General features: G+C 42.0%; 1 protein-coding gene across 3 annotated transcripts in view; it reads right to left on the reverse strand.

The window, feature by feature from the left end:
• LIPH (lipase H) overlaps positions 1-23321 on the reverse strand; it is a 46114-nt gene that overhangs the window by 17860 nt on the left and 4933 nt on the right. For 2 of the 3 annotated variants that reach the window (XM_082654681.1, XM_082654680.1), the window contains exons 2-7: positions 12654-13021; positions 11331-11439; positions 6612-6713; positions 4443-4532; positions 1434-1601; positions 110-205 (exon numbers count right to left, since the gene is read on the reverse strand). In XM_082654681.1, coding sequence (XP_082510807.1) covers positions 110-205; positions 1434-1601; positions 4443-4532; positions 6612-6713; positions 11331-11439; positions 12654-13021 — 933 coding nt within the window. The remainder of the gene's footprint in view (positions 1-109; positions 206-1433; positions 1602-4442; positions 4533-6611; positions 6714-11330; positions 11440-12653; positions 13022-23321) is intronic. The other variant, XM_082654682.1, reaches the window with a different exon arrangement.

Consider the following 23321-nt stretch of genomic DNA (forward strand, 5'->3'; position numbering starts at 1 on the left):
ATGCTTCACCATGGCCTTCATTTGCCAAGATGTAGCCAGGAAGCTGAGACTCAGCCATTCCAAAACTAGAAGAGCTGGGCAACAGCAAGCAAGCACATTCACCACTCACTGCAGAAGGGTTTCTCCTCAGCTGTGTCAAAGAACGCTTTAGTCATAGGAGGATCCCGCTCCCTTAAATAGTCTTTCCAATTATCAGCATAGTAGCCTATAAAATAAGTCAGAAAAGTGTAACATTAACATGTATTATATAAATGGAAAAGCAATGGAGGAGATAGTGAGAACAGCGGGTTTGACTGCCACCACCATCGAGACAATCCCCCACGTACCCACTTGCCAAAGGACCCTCCAGTGGCTTTTCCCCCTATCTATTGACATTACATCACCAGCCCTGGTCCTCAGTAGCAGGGGTGGGATTGTGGGGAGTGACACACACTGGGTAGATTAAAAATAGCACTGATATATTCCAGCAATTCATTTTCTAGATTATTTAAAACAGATTCAGGTTTATACCTAGAACAGCATCACTTTTGGAAAGCGATGTGCTTCCTTGAAGAACTGTGATTGGGCCCCTGAAGTGCAGAGAACTTGGAATTGCTGTGTCACTCTGTCAACAGGCAGGGAAATGTCCTCCTTCATCACGTGCCTACAGGAGTGAGGCTGAGGGCCATCCCTGGGGCCTCTCTCTCTCCTCTGTCCCCACTGCTAGGGAGTGGCCTCCACATTCTGACTTAATGATCTGGAGTGGAACCCAGGCATCAGTATTTTTTAAAAGCTCCGTAGATGATTCAAATGCACAGTCAAGTCTGAGAACCCCTTGTCTATAGCATGCCCTGATGTTAACTTGAGTCTTTCCTTTGGGTACAATCAGAGAATTCTCATGACCATCCAGTTGCAAAGTCTCCACCACCCAGAATATTTCCACTAATGCTTAGCAAATATCCAAGCAGTCTCCACGGTGTCTGTTACCCCAGCCCACCCCTGTATGTGTCCATGCACACAGCACCAGAGTGTGGCATGAGGGCATTTACAGACACAGTTTGTTAGAGGGGTCGCTTTGCCAAACCCTCCCCCAGCAGAGAGGTTGTTTGCCTGGAGAGAGTGCTCCTGTCCCCACAGGAGTAGACTACATAAGGTGACTGTGCCTGGGTGAGCTTGGAAAGTCTTCTGGAACCTTCTTTTTCTTGCTAGAATAAAGTATACAGGGAGGTGGCACTACCTTCTGGATGAAATCCTATATAGATTGCCTTTCTAACATTCTTTATTATTAGGAGACCCCAGAGTACTTCACAGAACAAATTGGCTAGAAAAAACTAAGTAAGTTTTTTAAAAACACAGGATTTTCAGGCCCATTTTTAGATGGTAAAATGGTACTAGGATTCTACCAGAAATTAGCTCTTTGTTCATCAGAGTGGGAAACTGCTTACTGGACTTACCCAGAAGTGGGCAGGACTCCGTCTGTGATATGCCACAGTTGACACACTTGCCGTTCCTATAATCCCGGTAGGAGTCACAGGGATACGCGGTGATGGTGCAGTTCTCTCTCAGCGAAGAAAGGTACAGGTACACGGACCTCTGGTGGTCACACTTAAAATACTGCATTCCTGGGTTGTAAAAGGAATGATCAAAGAGTAGAGCAGTTGTAGCATTTAGTAATAAATAGTGCCTCGCATATTGTTTATACACATAATTTATCATGTCCCCTACATCAGGCACTGTGCTAACAGCTTCAATGTACTTGATTCCATTTAATCCTTATAAAACCAATAGATCAGGATTCATGCTGACAAATGGCAGGAGACAAGAAGATAGGCATGATTACCCCCATTTTACCTAGCAGGACATTGAGACTCAGAGAGGTTAAAGGACTTGACCTTGTCCTTCCTTTGTCAGTGAAAGGAAGAGGAAATGTCAGTGGTAGTCAGAGATCCACCAGAGGTTTTCAGCAGAAGGCAAGCACATTTAAACCAGTAAATACATGAGAGAAAGACGGCATTGGGGAGCAGTTTGTAGAGGAAGATCCCCAGTGAGGGCAAGGAGAGGAGATAGTTGTGAAAAAGGATGGGGCGATGCTTCCACCTTGGGTCAGATGGGGAAATGAATGTAAAGACCAACTTTGTGATCTAAGGTTAGGATAGATAAAATGGCTCCTTCGGGTGGGACCTTGATCTAGGTACAAAAGTCAAATCTAGCTCAGCTCTAAGAGGTGAGGGTTTATAGCTGGGGCGGTATTTGGAATAGAAGCATGAGGAGTGACCATAGGGCGTCCGCAAGAGATGCGTATGAGGCTTTTCTGGCATTATTGGGGGCCATGGAGAAGTTAACAAGTTTGCCTGGACCTTGTACTTGATCAACAAGACTCCATGACTTCTCCAGAATGTGCCCAAGTAAAGATGGGGGCTGACATGGCAGAGACCTAAGGGCCTGGGGGTGCACAGGGCATTCATGAGAGCAGACAAGTGGCAGGGGCTCCATTTCTGCTCCAAAGGTGAAGGGTGAAGTGAGAGGAGCTGAACAATAGGAGGTGGCACTGGAAGCTGTAAGTGGGCAAGAAGAGGTGAGACACAAGCCTCAAGTTAATTCTTGGTGGGTGCCATGTGATGTGATGGTGAGAGAGGAAGCGGATGAGGCACAGAGGTGGCCATCAGAAGAGTTGGAGCTGATGAAGGACTTCAGTACAAAACATCAGAGAGGTTCATCAGAAGGTTGATGGGTCAGACGATGAAGTCATTCAGAAACAGGAACTGGGTCCCAAAGATGGGTAATCAAAGGAGGTAAGGATCTCAATAGCAGACAGTGAACCCCATGGAAAGAGGAGTTGTGATTGTGAGCTAGTAGTTTGGAGAGGCACTGGGAGCTGGAGTCAGATCAATGTTTCTTCTTTCTCCGGAGTCCACATATGCCCATAGAAGAGATCAGTGGAGGACATAAAGAAATAAACTGGGTGACAGAGGAGAAGCATGGGGCCAAGCTGGACTGGAGTAAAATCTGACAAGTCGACATTTAATTATTGTTCCTGGAACTTCCACTTGCAGAAACAATGAAGTTAATAATGCTACAGAGGATGTCCTTTGTAAGCAAAGCACATTATCTTTGGCTGCTCATGGATGTAGTTACATTACAGCACACAGGACAGGATTTGAATACACACCATTTATGGTACAATGTGATTGGCCCTACTTATGTCATTTCATCTGGATCATTTTCAAACACTACATCATTCCCATTGAGCCATATACAGCTACCATTTTGGAACAAGATCATCTTTTTCTAGAATTATTTCCATGATTGCTTAATTGTCTCTAACAATGGTGAAATACAGATTCAGAGCACTTGGCGGGGGCGTTGTTTTTTGTTTTATGTTAATTTTTGGCTGCATTGGGTTTTTGTTGCTGTGCACGGGCTTTCTCAAGTTGCGGCGAGCGGGGGCTACTCTTTGTTGTGGTGCGCGGGCTTCTCATTGCAGTGGCTTTTCTTGTTGCAGAGCCCGGGCTCTAGGCGCATGGACTTAAGCAGTTTTGGCACGCGAACTCAGTAGTTATGACACACGGGCTCAGTAGTTGTGGCTCACGGGCTTAGTTGCTCCGCAGCATGTGGGATCTTCCTGGACCAGGGCTCAAACCCGTGTCCCCTGCATTGGCAGGCGGATTCTTAACCACTGTGCCACCAGGGAAGCCCAGGGTGGGTTTTTTTAATTCTGTCCCCCACCACACTTTAATGTTGCCCTCCAACTACCCATTTTTGTTTTGTGAGTTTTTTCTCGTTATAAAACTAATACATGCTCATTTAGAAAATAAAAAATAATAGCAAATTATGATGCAAAAATTACCTAGAAATCCAACATCCAGAGATCACCACTAATAATTATTTGGAGCACTTATGTTTAGTGTTTTTCTCTGCACTTACACATGTACAAATATACATTTAAAAAACAAATTGGGATTATACTGTATAATTTGTGTATTTTTCATTTAACATCATATTGTAAGCATTTTCATTAATCTGACAATATGGTTTTTAAGAATTGCATTCCTTTGTGTAGGATGCACCATACTATTTAATAATTCTCCTATGTTGGACATTTAGATTATTTCTAAAAACTTAACTATTATAAACAATGCCATATTGAATATCTTCACTCTGATTTTTGTCTACATTTTCCATTATTTCTCTAGGAGAGATTTCCAAATGTGTAATTTCTAGGTCAAAGACACACCTTTTCAAGAGAGAGAGAGAATTCAAAATCGCTTTTAATCATATGGTTATTTTTTTTAAGTAGTATATTTGAGTAATAATGTTTAATTTATAATTTATATTTATACCACCTCTATCTTCTCAGGAAATTTGTTTTTGATTAAAAACGATTTCACATAGGATGATATCAGATTTTTAAAATACGCCTTTTTAAACCACTATTTTACAAAATATAAAGTATCTGCACTTACCTCCAAATATTGTTTTGGGGCAACCAGGTTGATCCAATCCTCCGTTTGGGTAGAAGTCTATGTTTCCTAATGGTTCCCTGTAGCCCAGTGCTAAAAGGCAATATACTAGGTTTTTATACTGCTTTGAACTTTTCCCATCTCACAGCTCATTTGCCTGTTTAGGATATAGGCAGAGATTGTCTCATTCTTGTCTTTGCTGCTGTTGTTGTCGTTAAACCTATTTAAATATTTTGTCCAAAGTTAGCCAGATAGTTAGTTAGAAAGCAGTGATTTCCAAGTAGGAGACTATGAAGCTGGTAACAGAATTTACTTCCCATATTTCTGAAACTGTAAGAGAGTTTGGTCACTCATTCACTGCATGGCTGATAAAATGATATGTTTCCTGTTTATATTTGGCTGGAACACTCATTGCTAGGTGCTTCCTGAGCCTCTAATTACATGTGTGTAAGTCTTTAATGAATAAGAAACAGGAAAAAATGAACCTTTACTTAGTAGGAGAAACCTTTAAAATTTGGGGATCTAGGATGGTTAAAAGATTGGAAACTCTTCTAGAAAATGGGGACCTAGAAAATTATAGATTTAATAATTGCTTATTCTCTTTAACCTTGTAACTCCAAAGTAATCAGTAAAATGCTTGATTAAAAGTTTATACAGGGGGGCTTCCCTGGTGGCGCAGTGGTTGAGGGTCCGCCTGCTGATGCAGGGGACGCGGGTTTGAGCCCTGGTCCGGGAAGATCCCCCATGCCACGGAGCGGCTGGGCCCATGAGCCATGGCCGCTGAACCTGCGCTTCCGGAGCCTGTGCTCCGCAATGGGAGAGGCCACAACAGTGAGAGGCCCGCGTACCACAAAAAAAAAAAAAAAAAAGATTATACAGGATCTTCCCTGGTGGTCCAGTGGTTAAGACTCCACGCTTCCACCGCAGGGGGCATTGGTTCAATCCCTGGCCAGGGAACTAAGATCCCACATGCCGTGTAGTGTGGCCAAAAAAAAAAAAAAAAAAAAAAGATTATACATATGTATGTATGTATATATATGTATAAACACATATATAGTATATCATTGCAATAATGATAATAGCTATTATATGTTCAGGAAACTACATGTGTCTGTGGGTGTGACACTAGGGGTTTTACACAGATTTCTTCTAATTTTCACAATGTCTGAAAAGTAGCCATTGGTAAATTCAGATGAAGTAAGTTACACATGAAGATTCTGGGGCTTGGAGGACTTATGGACCAAACATGATACCACCAGAAAGAACCAAACCTGGGATTTGAGTCCACACCTGCCTTGACTGCAAAGATATTTTTCCTTCAAAATTTGCCCTCTCCAAGAACAAAAAATAAATTACTCTGTGCCGTCAAACATTAAAATAACATTGAGGTACTGCACCTAAGTAAGGTAATACTTTGCAAACTGCATAGTAAGAACACAGCTATTTCACAGAGACACTTCTTCTAAGGCAAACAATTGCTGAATACCACACCAGAGTGCCCACAATAGGCAGTCAAGGGTGTTTCAGGTGGTTGTATCACAAAGGAGATGTACTATTAAGTGTCCACTATGGTCTGTCCCCTCAGCCCTCCCCCAAGTTCCTACTCCAGCTCTTCTCCCAAACATCTGGATATAAAGACCCATCTGTAACATCAGCCCAACCCCCAAGCCATGTACCCAATCCCAGAAATGAAATCAACACCATAAAAGATAGAAATAGCCAGGAAGATCCACAGAGAGCTAGAGACCTATAGGTGATTCAGAAATGCTCTGTGTGGAGAGATACAACACTTAAACATATCTTTCAGCTTAAGGAAATAATGACAAAGAACCAACAAAAACAGGGAATCATGCATCCAAACCCAGTTGTACTTATGGAAACATTTGTCCACATGGTATGCAAATCAGCCTGTCGTTGACTGGTCAAGATGATCACTTTAAAAATAACAGGAGACAATGGGAAATGCACCTCTACTCCATCAGGAGATCCTGGGTGCCTGCATTAAAGCAGCTTCCCTTCAGTATTCTTGTGGATTTGGAAACTTGCCCGGTAGGAAAAGAGGGAATCTAGAGGAACCTGATCCACCCCTGCATGACAATCCCCCTAGCGGGAGACTCTTTGGGAGTCTGGGGGTGAGGGTGTGGGTGGTCACTGACCCACAAGGAATGTTACCATCAATGTCAGAATGGATGACGTCAACGAACTGTGCATCACCGGGATCTAATCTGTCCTCTGGAGGTCTCCCATTGAATAAAGGGCCTGCAGGGTCCAGACCTGGAAGGAAAACAGAGTCGGCTTGGCAGCCCCACGCCATGAGTCACCTGCAACCGGGATTTGGCTCCCTCCCCACGAAGATGGCTCACAGGCTTCGGGGAATCCTTGGGTGGGCAAGCACTCACATTCCCCTCCTGCTGTGTCAGGCTCCTTTCCACAGCCCTGTATAGCCTTTTCCCACACTAAAGGTGGTGACCCTCACAGTGCCCCCTGAGAACTCATCCGGACTCCATCTGGAGGTGTACTATACCTTGTGCAGGGCTCCACGGCAGGGAGTGCACAGACATATGGGGACCAGGGACTGGAATAAACTGGTTCCTCAGGAAAAAAGCATCTAAGAGTGCATATGAAAAGCAGACACTGTACTTATCTTTATCTCATTTTAAATAATCCAGAAACTTCACTCAACTTTTCTTTCTTGTTATTAAAAAAGCTCCTTTATTGTTTCCATTTTTATTCCCATTTACCGGCTCACCTGGTCCACATCACAAAGGAGGAAAGGTAGCTATTGTCATTCCCATTTTACAGGTGAATGAACTGAGGTTCAGGGAGGTCAAGTGTCTTAGCCAGGGCCACAGCCTCACAATGCAACCACAGCCTCACAGTGCAACCACCTCTCTCTGTTGAGCTTTTGGTTTCATTGAACTGGGTTTGGCAAACTGAGTGGGAAAGTGTGAGACTCACTGGTCAGGCCAGGTATTAGACTAGGTATGGAAGAGGGAAATTAGGTGGGTGCCAGTTCCTGCAAAATTAACCCACCCCATAAAGGCCTGAACTGATTTCTTGCTCTTGGTCAATGGTAGCTGGACATTCCTCACCATTATTATGAAACATCTGTAAAAACAAGAGAGCAGCTCCTATGATGATGTAACCACAAACAAAAACAAAACACCAGAGGATCCCAAAGACCTTGCTAACTAGAAACTTACCTGGAGTGAAAAAGGTTTCAAGGGATGTCTCCGAGTTTTTAATCTATGAAGGTCACTTTAAATGACATCCCCTATCCCTACCCCCCCACCCCCATGGTATAAAATCCAAGAGATAGCATCTTTGCCTCAGCAGTCCTGGTTCTAGCCCCAATCTCTCCATTTCTCCCTGGCCAACACCCTTGCTTCCTTGAGGCATGTCTTTATCTGCCCCCTTATTTTATCTCCCTCTGTTTCCCCCACTCCCCCACCCCCCAGCTTTTCTTCCCCTTCTGTCTGCTCCCAACTGAAACTGATGTGGGGAGGAGGTGGATCAACACCCAGGTACCCAAGTCCACAGGATATTCTCTGCACAGAATGAGAAACTCATAACCTTGGAAAGACCTTGCTGGGGAAGCCTCCCCCTCCTCACATGAAACAGCACCATTTCCAGTCTGAGAAAATGAACAGTGAGAGCCTCAGTTTATAGCAACCTCCAGATCCACAGCAGATATATTGGCTTACCCTATAAAATCCAAACCAGGGCAATTTTGAAAGTGATAAGGCTGCTATTAATAATTATGCCAGGACAGAAGACACAAATGAGGATGGTCACAGTAAACTTGGACATATGATGTCCTTAGAGATAAGTCATAGCAAATGATCAGCTTACACTGTCAGCCAAAAATCACAAACTGCCCTCAAAAAAGCTGCATATTTTGTGTGAGCAGAGACCATTGGAGTCAGATGGATGTGACGTGGAACCCCAAACCTAGCATTAACCAGCTGTGTGATCTTAAGCAGGTTACTTTACTTCTCTGAACCTCAGTTTCCTTATCTGCAAAATAGAGGTAGAATTAATTGCTACTTCAGAAGACCTACCAAAGCACTCTGGGATCTGAATCCAGAATATTGAAATTATTATAGAATAGAAACAAAAATGACAAAATGGAGCTCTTTCTTGTTGCTCTGTGATCGCCAGAAAAGTGTCTAGCTAGTCCCTGGCTCTGATTACAAGATTAACCAGTTTGAGAATTTGATAAAAGCTGTGGACCTCTCCCCAGGACAGACGTCAAACATTTTGCATGCGTTTTCAGGGGCCTCTTATCCCCAAGGTCACCATGAACTAACTCTCCAAGGCAGTGCTGTCCAATAGAAATATACTGTGAGCCACATATATAATTTAAAATTTTCTAGCAACCACTTTAAAAAGGTAAAAAGAAACAAGGAAAATTGACTTTAATAATACATTTTATTTAACCCAGTATAGCAGAAAATTATTTCAACATGTAGTCAATATAAAAAATTTGAAATTTTTTAATACCCTTCTTTTGTACGTAGTCTTCAAATTCCAGTGTGTGTTTTGCATTTACCGCACGTCTCGATTTGCATTAACAACATTTCAGGTGCTCAGTGGCACCTGTGGCTTGTGGCTCCTATGTTGGACAACACAGCTTTGTGGTCATTTCTTAAAGTATGGTGTTCAGACCACCTGCATCTTCTGGTTAAAAGTACAGGCCACCGGGAATTCCCTGGTGGTCCAGTGGTTAGGACTCCACGCTTCTACTGCAGGGGGCATGGTTTTGATCCCTGGTGGGGGAACTAAGATCCCACATGCCTCACAGCATGGCCAAAAAAAAAATAAAAATAAAGGAAGTACAGACTCCTGGACCCCAAGCCCAGAGATACCAATTCAGCAAGTCGGCATTGTATCCAGCACCCCAAGGTGATTTTTGCAAGAATCAAATTTAGTGCATTATCAAGTGATGTAGGTACTTGAAATGTTTTTAAATCCATTCATTTCTTCCATCTTCTGTTGAAGAAATTAATGAAAAGTAATACCAGGAGATGTGCCTGGAGAGCAAAAGGAGAAGCAAGAGCAGAAGAAAAAAAGGGAAATGGAAGAGATGAAGCAGCCATTCTGGTCTAGATAATTAACAAGCAGAATCACCCAGTTCTTGGGAGTTGGGAGTGAATTATGGCCTTGGGTAACAGGCCAAATTCCCGCCCCTCGATCCAGTGATTCCATTCTGGCAGGGCAGTGGAAGGTGAGTGGAGAAGGGAAATGCTTTTCCCCTGAAATAGCTCTAGTAACAGGTGAGATTGACCTTGGGGGTCAGAGAGGATGAGGAGTTGGGAGAACATGGGTCCCTTAGAGGAGACAGAAAATTGAGCTGCAGACCGTTGACTGAGTCCAGGTCACAGAGCAGGACCACGTGGGCCCAGGGTGGAAGGGAGGTTGGCTCAGGGAATTTCCATGGTCAGAGGCCAGGTTACACTGCATTCCCATCCAAAGCAGTCGTGGGAACAGGTTCACTGGGCGGCTGAGGAGCAAAATTAGGGGGTAGATAGAATAAGGCAGTGGTGGGCCAGAGCCCCCCAGCACCAGCACTGGAGAGCAGTTTGCTTATCTCTTCCCAAACTGTGTGGTCAGTGATGTCAGGTCAGTAGCTTGAAACCAGCCACAGTGGGAGTATTTACATCATGGAAATCAGCAAATGCTATAAATCTTTTTTTTCTTTTTTTTTGAGAGCTGATCAGCTTCTAAACACACCACTGGGAAAAGTCCCAGCTCCCAGAGGAGAAGCTCCCAATAGACAAGGAAAACAAGCACATTTGAGCCATCTGTCCTTTGTACCCATAAAGGAAAATGAATTTTTAAAAAGTAAAGACATACTGCTTTCTAAAACATTATAGTAATAATTTTAAAAAATTGAAAAAGAGCTTTGCTTCCCTAGGAAAGCAAGTAAATAAGATAAGGGCAACCTTGGCCTTTGGGGTGAAAGTGAGAAAAAAAATAGCCAGGAAAAAGAATGTGACCTCAAGTACCAGAGTTAGAAGAGACACCGGCCAATGTGGGTGTGTGTGTGTATGTGAGAGGGACAGAGAGATTTAGGGCAGGGGGTGGTGGTGGGGACATGCCCAGGGCCACATGTCAAATTAAGTAGCACATTCAGACCTGTGGCTCTAAAAGGTTACCTCCCAAATGTCGTTGGTTTGAATCATTTACCTCTCCCCTCCCTCCCTCTGTTCACATCTACCTTCCAGATTTCCTAGATTTGGAATGGCTATCTCAATGTAAGGATCGATTCTGGGAAAGGTATGGAAGGCTTGAGTCTCTGAAAGAGAAAGCCTCCCTCAGACCTTCATCTGTAGCTATGGAAAGTTACAGAACACTAGGCAAATGAACACAGCAAGGGAATCTTTGGAGTTTCACCTGCTGTTGTTTCTGAGGGTTTTTATTCAGCTTTGGCCTGAAAGCCGATATTCACAGAGTAAGCTCCAGACAACATAATTCCCATCTCATTTTCCTATCATGAGGCTCCAGCTATGCCTGGGGATATATTAGGTATATAGTTCAAACTATCTTGGATTAAATGAAAGGAAGAAGGCTATCTGCTCGGGGCAAAATCCCCATGGGATGTAGCTGTTTTTCTAGCCATAGGAGAAATAAAGTCACCACCAATCTTTTCTATGGCATATACAATTTACAAAGTGCTTTGCACCTATTTTATTAAATAATAAATTTAATATTGCTAAGATCAATTACTACTATGGTCTTCCCTTTGCACAAGAAGACATTTGCTCAGAGAGGTTAAGTAATTGGAAGAGCTGGCTTTGAACCCAAGGACTAGGATTGCCTGCATCATGCTCCCCCAGGGAACACCCTGGGCAGTCTGGTTATCCTGTGCCCATTCACAGGAAGCCTTACCTGTAATTCTTCCCAGCTGGCCATTGTACATCTTTCCAACAAACCCAGCTACGTGGGCTCCTAGACTTACTCCAATCATGTAAATGTCATCCAGAGAAGCTCCTTCTGCCTGCAATTTCAAGAGGTCCATCGTTATAAATTGTGAGGGGCCAAGGAGGTGACAACATCTGGAGAAATATCCTAACTCTTGACTTTGGAGAAACATTTCTAGGCACCTTATATCCATTATCTTATTGAAATGTCACAACTCCACGACAAACTAAATGCTATTCCTTTGATTATACAGATGAGGAGACTGAGCCCAGGGTTGAAGTCATCTGCCCAAGGTCAGGCAGGGAGGGCGCAGGGCAGAATTCAAACCCGTCTGTCCAACTCCACACTTATGCCTTCACCTTTATGCCGTGGTGTCTCCATTCATGTTTCTGCTAGAAGCCAAGCTGAGACATCCTTAAAACATTCCCAACTGAGAAGGGCAACCAAACATTTAATGAACTCCTTTCTGTCGATGCTGGCTCAGTTAATGAAGTCACCATGGAGAGGGAAGGAAGGAAAGAAAGGGGCGGGGCACACTGACCATAGTCCTGGGCCAGCCATTCATGAGTCATTTTAATATTCACTTTCCTGAAGTCTGTGGCTTAAGTAGGAAGTTCATGTAAAATTTATGTCACCCCTGGCCACAGTGGCCACCAGGTGTGACTCTCTGAAGTAGTCCTGGTGTCAAGTCACTTCTTTTTTTTCATAAAAAGGACAGTTCATGAGATAGATTAAATTAAATTAAATTTAAGATTTATTTCATCTTTGTAAGTCTTCTGAAAACATAAATCATACACACAAATCGTTCATCAACCATGTGTATCAGTTTTGGTTTTGGATAATCTGGTCACTAAACTTTTGGCATTTCTAAGAAAAGGAAGAGCTATAGAAGTTGAGGAAACTCTAGGCATTGAAGCCAGGAAACCCCTAGACAGAACCTCTCATACCCATTAGACACCTTTATGTGAGTTAGAAAAAGCTGCCCCTTGCTCAGGACACTTTGCTGTCACTCACTAGAAAATTATCATAATAGACATATAAATCTACAATGTCTACAATTACAATGGTGCTGTCTCAGATGGGTGCCCTGTGCAGTGCACAACCTGCACAACCATACGCATGGGCGTTGCCTCGGGCCCTTCCCTTCACCTTCCCTGGGGCTTATTCAGATTTGCAAAACATTGCAAAAATAGTCCTTCTGGTCACTGTAGTTATCTCTTGGCTTTAAATATCCAGATATTGAGCCAGTTTCAACTTGACCCTGAATCATCTAAGAGAATTCTCGCTTACCAGCATTTGGTCAATAAATTCCTTCAAGACTATTGCTACTTTTCTGGTCTTTCCAGAGGCATGGTTGTATATTACAGTTGTAGCTCCTTGATTCCAATCAACAACAACCACGTTCATGTCATCTACAGAGAGCAAACCCTCTACTAATTCCTCCATCCAAACTGGAGGAGAGCCTGTCGGTCTGAATCCATGGACAGTGAAGATGGTTTTCTTGGTCACGTTCAAGTTCCCCAAAACTGTGGAGTTGATGGCTTGTGCACAGGTCGGGTTTCTCCTTGTGTAGAGCATCAACTTCACATTTAGTCCCGTTCCAACCACTGCACTGTGAAAGCTCAGTTTGGTAAATGAAGGACATGTTTCATCTGTGTCTGAAAATAAAAATTATATGGCATTGTGACGGTTCTTTCCTTAGTTGGGCATCAAGCAAAAGTGCTGTCCTACACCCTTTGGAGTCCTTTCTATGTGCCTCACGGCACCTAGCAAGAGACTGGATCTAGTTGAATGAAGTTGCAAAGTCAGACCTGATTCGGCGTACATAAGTAGTAACTTCTTTTTCACTGATAAAACCATTTTTCCAAACCCTACCCTCTTTCAAGGTCTAACCCAAAAGTCACCTCAACGAAGCCTTCTCCGACTCTCCCAGCCATAATTACTGTCTGTCCTTCAACCCAGAACTCCCCAAACCCCTCTATGTGCCACATTGACCGCACAATGAAGACATTTTCAGGGATGTATTATGGGTATTTCTGTACATATGTGTCTATCCCACTAGACCAGTCTCCTTGAAATGGTGTCTTGTAATCTTGTGTATCCCTCACAGTGCCCAGCACGTGGTAGAGGACTCAATAACAGAATCTGTGGAGTCCAAGCATCTCTTTCCTTGTCTATAGCACCCACCTGGGACGGTGGTAGAGAACATGATGTGCCTTGCCCTGCACCTTTCAGAAGCATCTGAAACTGTTAACCATGGTGGCCTTTCTTGGGCTCTCTCTCTCCTTCTTTGCTCAAGCACCACCTTTAAGCATATGTCCTGCTGACCAGGCTCTAAGAATGGAAAGGCTGGGGATGTAATGGGAACAGTTTAAGATGAGCTGAAAGTAAGAGAATGTTTTATGGCAGAAAGTAAGAGAGTGCTTAAAAACATGTTTTAGGGACACAGGAGCCAGCTTGAAGAGGCTTCTGCTGGCCAGATCTGGGATAACTTGAGGACAAAATAATTAAGGAGAGTAATAAATGATAGGCCTTTGAAAACCAGGAATCCATGATTCCATAACAAATAAATACATAAATAAACAAAGAAACAATACCTACATGGAGAAGAGAGGAGGACTCTACCAATATAATGCTGAACGCAAACTGATAAATGTGGAATGCATGCTGGAGTTGAAATTCATCATTTTGCAACCATCATAACAAAGATTGGTTAGGCAAGAATCATCAATGGATGCTAAACTGAGGTTGGGGTGGGGATGTAGATCTTGAGGAGAAGCATGATATTTGTACGGTTTTAAAGTGTCTCCCACAGGGACTTCCCTGGTGGTCCAGTGGGTAAGACTCCGTGCTCCCAATGCAGGGGGCCCAGGTTCAGTCCCTTGTTGGGGAACTAGATCCCATGTGCATACCACAACTAGGAAGTCCACACGCCACAACTAAAGATCCCACATGCTGCAACTAAGACCCAGCAAGACCAAAATAAATAAATATTAAAAAAAAATAAAGTGTCTCCCACAGATTGCTCATTAGAGATTAGGGAAGAAACATTAACTGTAAGATTGAGAAAGTGAACAATACCTTGACAAGGTTATCAAACTTGATATCACCAATGAGGAGCAGATGGATATCATGTGCCTATAGCTGTAATGCACTGGGAAGGACACAGCTTCACCTGTGAAGTGTTCTAGTAGGGAATGCATAGCTGGAATCTAACCATGAGGAAAAATCAAACAAACATAAAATGAGGAATATTCTATTTTTTTAAAAAAGAACCTGTATTCTTAAAAAAAATGTCAATGTCATAAATGACAAAGAAAGACTGGAAACGTTCTACATTAAAGGAGACTAAGGCTTCCTTGGTGGTACAGTGGTTAAGAATCCGCCTGCCACTGCAAGGGACACGGGTTCGAGCCCCGGTCCAGGAAGATCCCACATGCCGCAGAGCAGCTAAGCCCGCGAGCCACAACTACTGAACCTGCGCTCTAGAGCCCGCACGCTGCAACCACGGAAGCCCGCACGCCTAGAGCCCGTGCTCCACAACAAGAGAAGCCACCGCAGTGAGAAGCCCTTGCACCACAACAAAGAATAGCTTCCGCTCACCACAACTAGAGAAAGTCTGCATGCAGCAACGAAGACCCAATGCAGCTAAAAATAAATGAAAAAAAAAAAAAGTAAACCTCTGATCGACATTGGTATCCAGACACAATAATATGATGATCGAGAGGACTATTTTTTAAATTATAATAATAATTATTATTTATTATTATTACTATTATTGTGACCCTAACCATGACCATTCTTCAGGAGAGGGAACAGACTGGGAAGACAGTTGACTTGCAACTGGCCCAAAAAAAGACAAGTGTGCCTTGGGAAACATCTGTTCTGACTTCTTCCAATAAGAATTTAGGAACCATTTGCCCTGGGCCCCTATTCTTAGTGAATCAGCACTTGCACACCCAGGAATTGCTCCTCCCTTATTCTGAGCCTCAGAGTGGCCTTCATCCTGGGGGCTGTACCTTTCCTTCACAACCTGGCTCCATTCATGGATACTTTTACTTGAAACTTCTTGCAAAGGCTCTGGTACTTAGGGGTGAGTGAACTTCCAAAATAGAATGAGCAAAAGAAGCTCAAATAGAAGGTTAGAAATTAAGGAGGCTTTGAAATGCCTCACCCTAGAAAAACTGTGGCTAAAAATTGAGCCCCAAAGTCTTATATTCCTCCTTTTACTCTGTACTATCCAGTAGATTGTGCAGTAAAGTATGCTCACAATGTAAATACTGTCTTTTTTTCCCCAGCTTTATTGAGATATAATTGACAAATAAATTGTGTAAGTTTAAGGGGTACAATGTGATGATTTAATATATATATTAAGAAACGATTACAACAATAAGGTTAGTTAACACATTCACCTCACGTAGTTAACTTGTGTGTGTGCGTGTGTGTGTATGTGTCTATGTGTGTGAGAGGAGAACATTTAAGATCTACTGCCTTAGCAAATTTCAAATATACAATACAGTATTGTTAACTATAGTCACCATGCTGTGCATTAGATGCCCAGGACTTATTCAGCTATGTAAATATTTTCTCCATCTGTTGGCCCCTTTCATTTTTCTCTTCCTGTAGATCACTTGCCCCAGGTGAACACGGACTGAAACTTATCTGGTGCTTGTAGAGCAAGTCGCAGAGTAAATAATTGACTGTTCAATTGGTCATTTTATTGGACAGGAAGAGTCACAGGGTAGGGCTGAGCTTCTAGGTCTTAGCCATCAGTAAAACTGGGTTTTGTTCCTGGTTGTGTGACTGACTCACCAGGTGGCCTGGGGAAATTATGTCATCTTTCACTTGCTACCTACCTGCCCAAGAAAATTATGCGGCGGAGATTAATTGTGAATGAAGTCATACTGGAAAAGATAGAGATCCCTTTCCAAAGAAGGGGACTGCTTAATTACTAGGGTTTGTTCATTTTGAGCCAATTGAGCAATATTATGTCAATGTGTCATAAACCGTGTGTCTGAGTACTTGGAAGCCTCAGAGATGCATCCTGAAGTTTGGGGCCAGAGCTATTTTTCAGCAGAAACTGCCAACTTTAATGACTATGGAATGGTTCAACCAATCTTTTTGGCTTGCTGAGTCCTTACTAGAAGCCTTTAAAACTGACAGTTACAGAAAAGCAAGAAGGGCAGAACAAATGGATTTTAATTTTTCATTTGATAGAACCACTGTGACTTCAAGTATTTTTAAATGTCTTAGTTATTTTTTTTTTTTTTTTTTTTTTTTTTTTGCGGTACGCGGGCCTCTCACTGCTGTGGCCTCACCCGTTGCAGAGCACAGGCTCCAGACGCGCAGGCTCAGCGGCCATGGCTCACGGGCCCAAGCCGCTCTGCGGCATGTGGGATCTTCCCAGACCGGGGCATGAACCCGTGTCCCCTGCATCGGCAGGTGGACTCTCAACCACTGCGCCACCAGGGAAGCCCTTAGTTATTTTTACAACAGCATTGTGCTCTGGAAAAGGCCATTGCTTTTGCTATGCAGATTCCCCTGTCTCTCTTTTCTTTGTTTTATTCCGTTTATATTTTCTTTCTCATACTGGGATGTTTATAGCCCACTTTAATTTTTTCTGGCATTGACCTTTATAACTTTATATGAAACACTTAAATCTCTATTTCATGGGATGTCAAGGTGTAGCCTGTAGGTCAGAAATAGACTACATGCAGAACTGCTCCAGACTTAGCAATATTTATTCAGATTTATTTATCCTCCAACGTGAACTCCTGGCAAGGAGTTTTGGGCACCTGGAAACTGTATTTCAGACTGTTGTAGGGCATATTTTTAACTTCTGCCATGTGTCCTGCTGCTGACCTTTGTCAGAACAGTTATCTTTCCTTATTCTGCTCTAGTCCTTGCTTTAGTAACTCGAGACAGTATCTCATGACCCTCTGTTATAAATGATGAGGGCATTAGCACACTCAATACTTCTCCCCTCTACCTCCTGATTTTTATTAGTTATAAAATTACTTTTAGTTCATCTGGTGATTCCTTTTTTAGTTTAAAAATAAAATTTAAGCCTCTATTTCCTAGTGTATCAATCACAGAGAGCTTATTGTATTTACTGTATCTATTCTAGCTCCTCATTCCCTACCAAGAAAGATAAGAAAGTCACTGCACTTGTATTGCCTCCTGTATTGTATAACCTCCTTGACCTCTTCTCCAGAACACACACGTACACACACACTCACACAAACACTGTCAAAATACAGTCAATCCTCTTTATTCGTGAATTTCATACTTGTGAATTCACCTACTCGTTGAAATTTATTTGTAACACCCCAAAACAAGAATTTGTCACCCCTGCTCGGCATCCCGGTAGTTTGGGTGTGCCTCGTCCAAGGGACATCCACTCTACTCCCCAGGGAGGAGGGCTGCCCCCTCTCTCCTTTTCCCTTAAGTGGTTTCTCTCCCTCCTCTTCCTCTCTGGTGGCAGGTACACCCTGCCACTTGGGGAGAGGTCAGCAGGGGACCTCTGGTTTGCATTAGGAGGAGAAAACGATTTGACCTCCACTTTTCTCAAATCCAGCTATGCCAACAATAAAGCTGATACTTTTAGCCCTGGGTCAAGTTCTCAATTGGTTGAAACCCAGACGGAAGAGGAGTGTGATTGCCACTCAGACCTCAGCAGCAGACTGGGAGCCCTTGAGGGCCAAACCTTTCTTAGTTTTAATAAATAAAAAAATTACATAATATTTAATACATTAAAAGAAGAATGCAGAATATCTGTGATAAAGCACAGCAATAAACACTCTACCTAAGAACTAAAATAAAACCCAAATGTATTTGTAACCCCCAAAATCAATACTTGAGGGGCTTTTCCAGTTATTCACGGCTAGGTGCTGAGTGGCAAAAAATCTGAGTTGCCCCACACACCACTCTCAGCTGAGGTCAAACACGGCGACACTCTGCCTTCTTGTTTCAGCTCTCATAGCAAATGTCCTTTACCTGGCCTCTTACTGCCATGTTTTTTGCTTCTTGTGCCTTTTCTTGGTGATTTCACTGTTTAAAATCCCCCAGACATAGTCCTCAAGTGCTGGCTGGCATTTCTAAACTCATGAAGGCTGTGATGTACCTTACAGAGAAAATGTGAGTGTGAGATAAGCTTTGTTCAGGTATGAGTTATAGTGCTGGCCATGAGTTCAATGTTAGCAAATCAACACTATATATTGGGACTTTCCTGGTAGTCCAGTGGGTAGGATTCCACACTCCCATTGCAGGGGGCCCTGGTTTGATCCCTGGTCAGGGAACGAGATCCCGCATGCATGCCACAACTAAGAGTTCGCATGCCACAACTAAGGGCCCACATTGCTGCAGCGAAGATCCCGTGAGCCGCAACTAAGATGCGGAACAGCCAAAATAAATGAATTAAGTAGATAAATAAATAAATAAATATTTTAAAAACAATATATATTAAATAAGGTGTCTTTCAACAGAAACACACATAAAATAAGATTATGTATTGATCAGTCAACTAAAATGTCATAAGCAGAGGCTCACAGGAACCTAACCCTATATTCCCTCTAAGAGCAGTGGTTCAGTAACTGCTACTTCAGTGCTTGTAGTGCCTTTACAGAACATGAACTACTGTGAATAAAGATGAAGTGTGTATAAAAATTATCTTCTGGGACCATATTTCCCTGGCTATGTAGTTTTAGTTCTATAATATACGAGACTATTGCTCACAGTGAGTCCTTTTCCTAGCCTTCTCCATTCACCCCTGGGTGACTGGCTGTTGCTGTCTTTTCAAGACGGGCTAGTGGATGGTCCTTCACCCATCCCCAACTCTGCTCATGGGATGAGAAACTTGAGTGGGGGACAGAACCAGCCTCAGGAATGAGCTGCTCTTTGCTTAACCCTCAGAGGCTCTGGGGCTGGTAGAAACTCTTGGTTTCTTCAATAGGACAATTTTATCATTTTGCTTTGTTCGATTGTTTGGAGACATTCCTGGATGCAGTTTGGTTAAAGTTGACTCTTTTTTTTCAATTAAAAAAAAAAGTGGCTAGTGGGTAATATAGTTCCTAAGTTTATTCATATCTGTAAATGAATTCCTTGGCCTAAATGATGCCCTGGCTTTAAATAATATGCTTTTCTACTTCCTTCTTGTGTTGAATTCCACTCCAGAGAACTTTTCCCCTTAAATGTTACTTGTCTTTTTCCTACCACAAACTTGAAGCATTCCTTCCTTTTCTGAAATAACTTCCCCTACTAGCACAGAAGCTCCAAGATGACTGATCTGTTTGTCCGTTTATCCATTCTTATGTTCCCAGTGCCAAGAACAGCACCTGGCTTGGAGTTGGCTTCAATAAATGTTTCCTGAATAAATGAATATCAACCTGTTAACACATTATTCAGCCATTCAGAATGAGCCATATAAATGCTATAAGGAGTGTATGATGTAATGTTTATAAAATAAATGAAGTATGAAATGGCACATGTATTATGATTGAAACTATATAAAAATATATCTGCAGGTAACAGGCCTGGAAAATCATATGCAAACAACAATGGGTCATACACTCCACTTCCAATGTTCTTTAAAATTGCCTCAGGTTATTAACGCTTTTCCTCTCAGAATTAATAACATTTTAAAAAGAAAACATTACACATCTTATTTTGGACCATGTTACAAATTAGTTTAAGCTCCTCTGAGGGCAGGCACTGTATTGTTTTTAGTTTAGTATTGCGTCCCCAGCACCAAGCTCAGGAACTTGTCTTGTCTTTGGGCCTGAAATTCTCAGGCAATTTGGAGAACATGCAAGGACTAGATATATGTGAATAGCAAATTTGTTAAATTGATTCACCCTCATAAATATAGTTCTTTACATTTTACTTTATGTTGGTATTACTAAAATGATTAACTACTATGTATGCCTTCAGAAAGCAAACCTCTTGTTGGTTATTTTGCTGTTTTGTTACAAAGTCAAGTTTGCTTAGAGGTAGTATTAACAGCCCAATCAAGAACCGCAGAACGTGTTAAACTGGTTTCTAAACCTTAACCTCTTCTACTAGAGTTTATTTGAAACAGGAGAAACTCTGCCTTTCTTCTTCAGACTACTTTGAAATTCAATCCCTCTGAAATGCTGTTTCCTGTTGACAACTGGAAAATTACAATTGGATGGGTGATGTCTGCCATCCAGTGATGAATTCAGACCCCTATGTAGGGCAGGCCTGATTATCATTTACTGTCTTCCCTCTGTTAAATTAAAAGAAACATATTCAAGTAGGATGTCAGGGAAATCTGGCTATAGCATCTTCAGATATAACGTATTTGAGCCTGAGATATTTTCTTATAATCCAGTGCATGACTGCCCATGGGCCAAATCCAGCCATGCTCATTAGCGTACTGCCTACAGCTGTTTTCCTGCTATAAGGCAAAGACGAGTAGTTTAACAGTGACCACTGGCTCACAAAGCTGAAAATATTTACTATATGGCTCTCTACAGAAGAAGTTTGCCAACCCTGGTCTAATGTCTTAAACAAAAACACAACACAATTTTGGAAAGAGCTTGGGTTTTGGAGACAAACCTAGGTTTGTGGTTCAATTCCATTGCCTACTAGCTATGTGACCTCTGGTAATTAATTACCCAGCCTCTCTAGGTCTCAGTTTTGCATGTATAAAATGATCATAATAGTGCCAATCTGTCAGGCGGTGCTTTGCAGAGCCATATTGAGCCCAAGGCAAAAGAAAAACCACAGCATAAAAATATACATATTTATATAAATATATATTTATCAAAATATCCTCCCATATTTTGAAACAAGTGAAAAATAGACCTTCATTATTTAATCTGTTCATACACCATTGTCAACCCTTATAAACCGCCTAGCAACGAAGTGAGTTGTCATGGACTCAGGAATTCCAGCCAAGTAGAGATGATTTTTTCTGTTGTACAATAACACAGACTTGTAAAACAATCAATATCTTATTAAAATTTTTGACATTTTGTTCATCATATATTTGCAATGATTTTTGCTCTTTTAAAAATATTGCATTAAAATATCATCTATGGGGCTTCCCTGGTGGCGCAGTGGTTGAGAGTCCGCCTGCCAATGCAGGGGACACGGGTTTGTGTCCCGGTCTGGGAAGATCCGACATGCCGCAGAGCGGCTGGGCCCGTGAGCCATGGCCGCTGAGCCTGCGCGTCCGGAGCCTGTGCTCCGCAATGGGAGAGGCCACAACAGTGAGAAGCCCGCGTACCGCAAAAAAAAAAAAAAAAAAAAAAAAAAAAAAAATCATCTATGAAAAAAAATAAATAAAATAAAATATCATCTATGCATTATAATATGCATTATTAATGATATGCAGATTATTGTTTGCATTAAACATTAAATGGTAGTAAAATGTTATTTATATATATATTAAAATATCACTTAAATGTTGCATTAAAATATCACAAAAATAAAATATTTTTATTGCATTAAAAAGTCATAAATATGACTGATCTTGATGACTATTTTGGTGTCCCTTCCACCCTTAAATTTTGCACCTCGTGAGTGCCTCACTCGCCTCACTGTAATCCCAGCCCTGCCATCAGGACTGATGTGAGAATGAGAGAAAATACCTATGAAGTATCTAAAGCATTACATGATACATAATAGATGCCAAAAAACTAGTAATTGATGATGATGTTGATGATAAGTTTGGTTAATAGTAGTGATCTTTTAGGGTTGTTATGAAGACTAAATAAGTAAATCACAGTGTCGGATATGATATAAAATAAGTGCTCAATAAATTCCTTCCTTCCATCATTTTTTTTTTGGCTGTGTTGGGTCTTGGTTGCTGCGCGCGGGCTTTCTCTATTTGCAGAGAGCAGTGGGTTACTCTTTGCTGCGGTGCACGGGCTTCTCATTGTGGTGGCTTCTCTTGTTGCGAAGCATGGGCTCTAGGCGCATGGGCTTCAGTAGTCGTGGCTCATGGGCTCTAGAGCGCAGGCTCAATAGTTGTGGCACACGGGCTTAATTGCTCTGCGGCATGTGGGATCTTCCCGGACCAGGGCCCGAACCCATGTTCCCTGCATTGGCAGGCGGATTCTTAACCGCTGTGCCACCAGGGAAGTCCCCCTTCCATCATTTTAGTTTCCTTAATCCAACCAAGGATTTGGAAAAGGGAAGCTTTATTAACCAGTATACAGGTGACAGTGCTTCTCCCTGGCCAAAGGACTGTGTTTGTTTCTGGCTGTGTCATTAACAAGGTAAACAAACAACCTATTTGGGTCATCAGTTTTCTCATATTAAAATGAGGTGTTGATTCCTCATTCCTTAGCCATTTAGCTAACTCTAGCATTCCTTTTAGAAATGAAATTCTAAGATCTGCAAACTAACTTATTTGAAAGGATGCCTCTTGCATCTACTTAAGAAAACAAATTTCCAGGACTTTCTTATGAACAAAAGATAACCCTAATCTAAAAAAAATTAATATATCAAGAAATTTCCTTTTTCTTAAATTTTAATTAAAAGACCTGAAAATAACCATACTTTACTCTTGTAATTAGAATGTTGGTTAGATAGGTGTTTTCTCACCTTTATATCAAGCAGGGTGTTTTTGCTATTAAATACCTGTTAGTTAACAAACATAGTCCCACATGCTACAATAAGGATGAGTCTTGAAAACAATACAATAAATGAGAGATGCCAGTCACAAAAGACCACATATTATATGACTCTATTCATATGAAATGTCCAGAATAGGGAAATCTATAGAGACAGAAAGTAGATTAGTGGTTGCTTAGGGCTGGGGGATGGGAGGAGATGGAGAGATGGGGTGCAATAGTTAAAGGGTACTGGGTTCCTTTTTGGAGTCATGAAAGTGTTCTAAAATTGACTGGTGACAGTTGCACATATATGTGAGTATATAAAAAAACACTTTAAGTGGGTGAATTGTATGGTATGTGTTTTATATCTCAATAA

The sequence above is a fragment of the Grampus griseus genome, assembly GCF_964374135.1.
Source record: "Grampus griseus genome assembly, chromosome: 5".
NCBI lineage: Eukaryota > Metazoa > Chordata > Mammalia > Artiodactyla > Delphinidae > Grampus > Grampus griseus.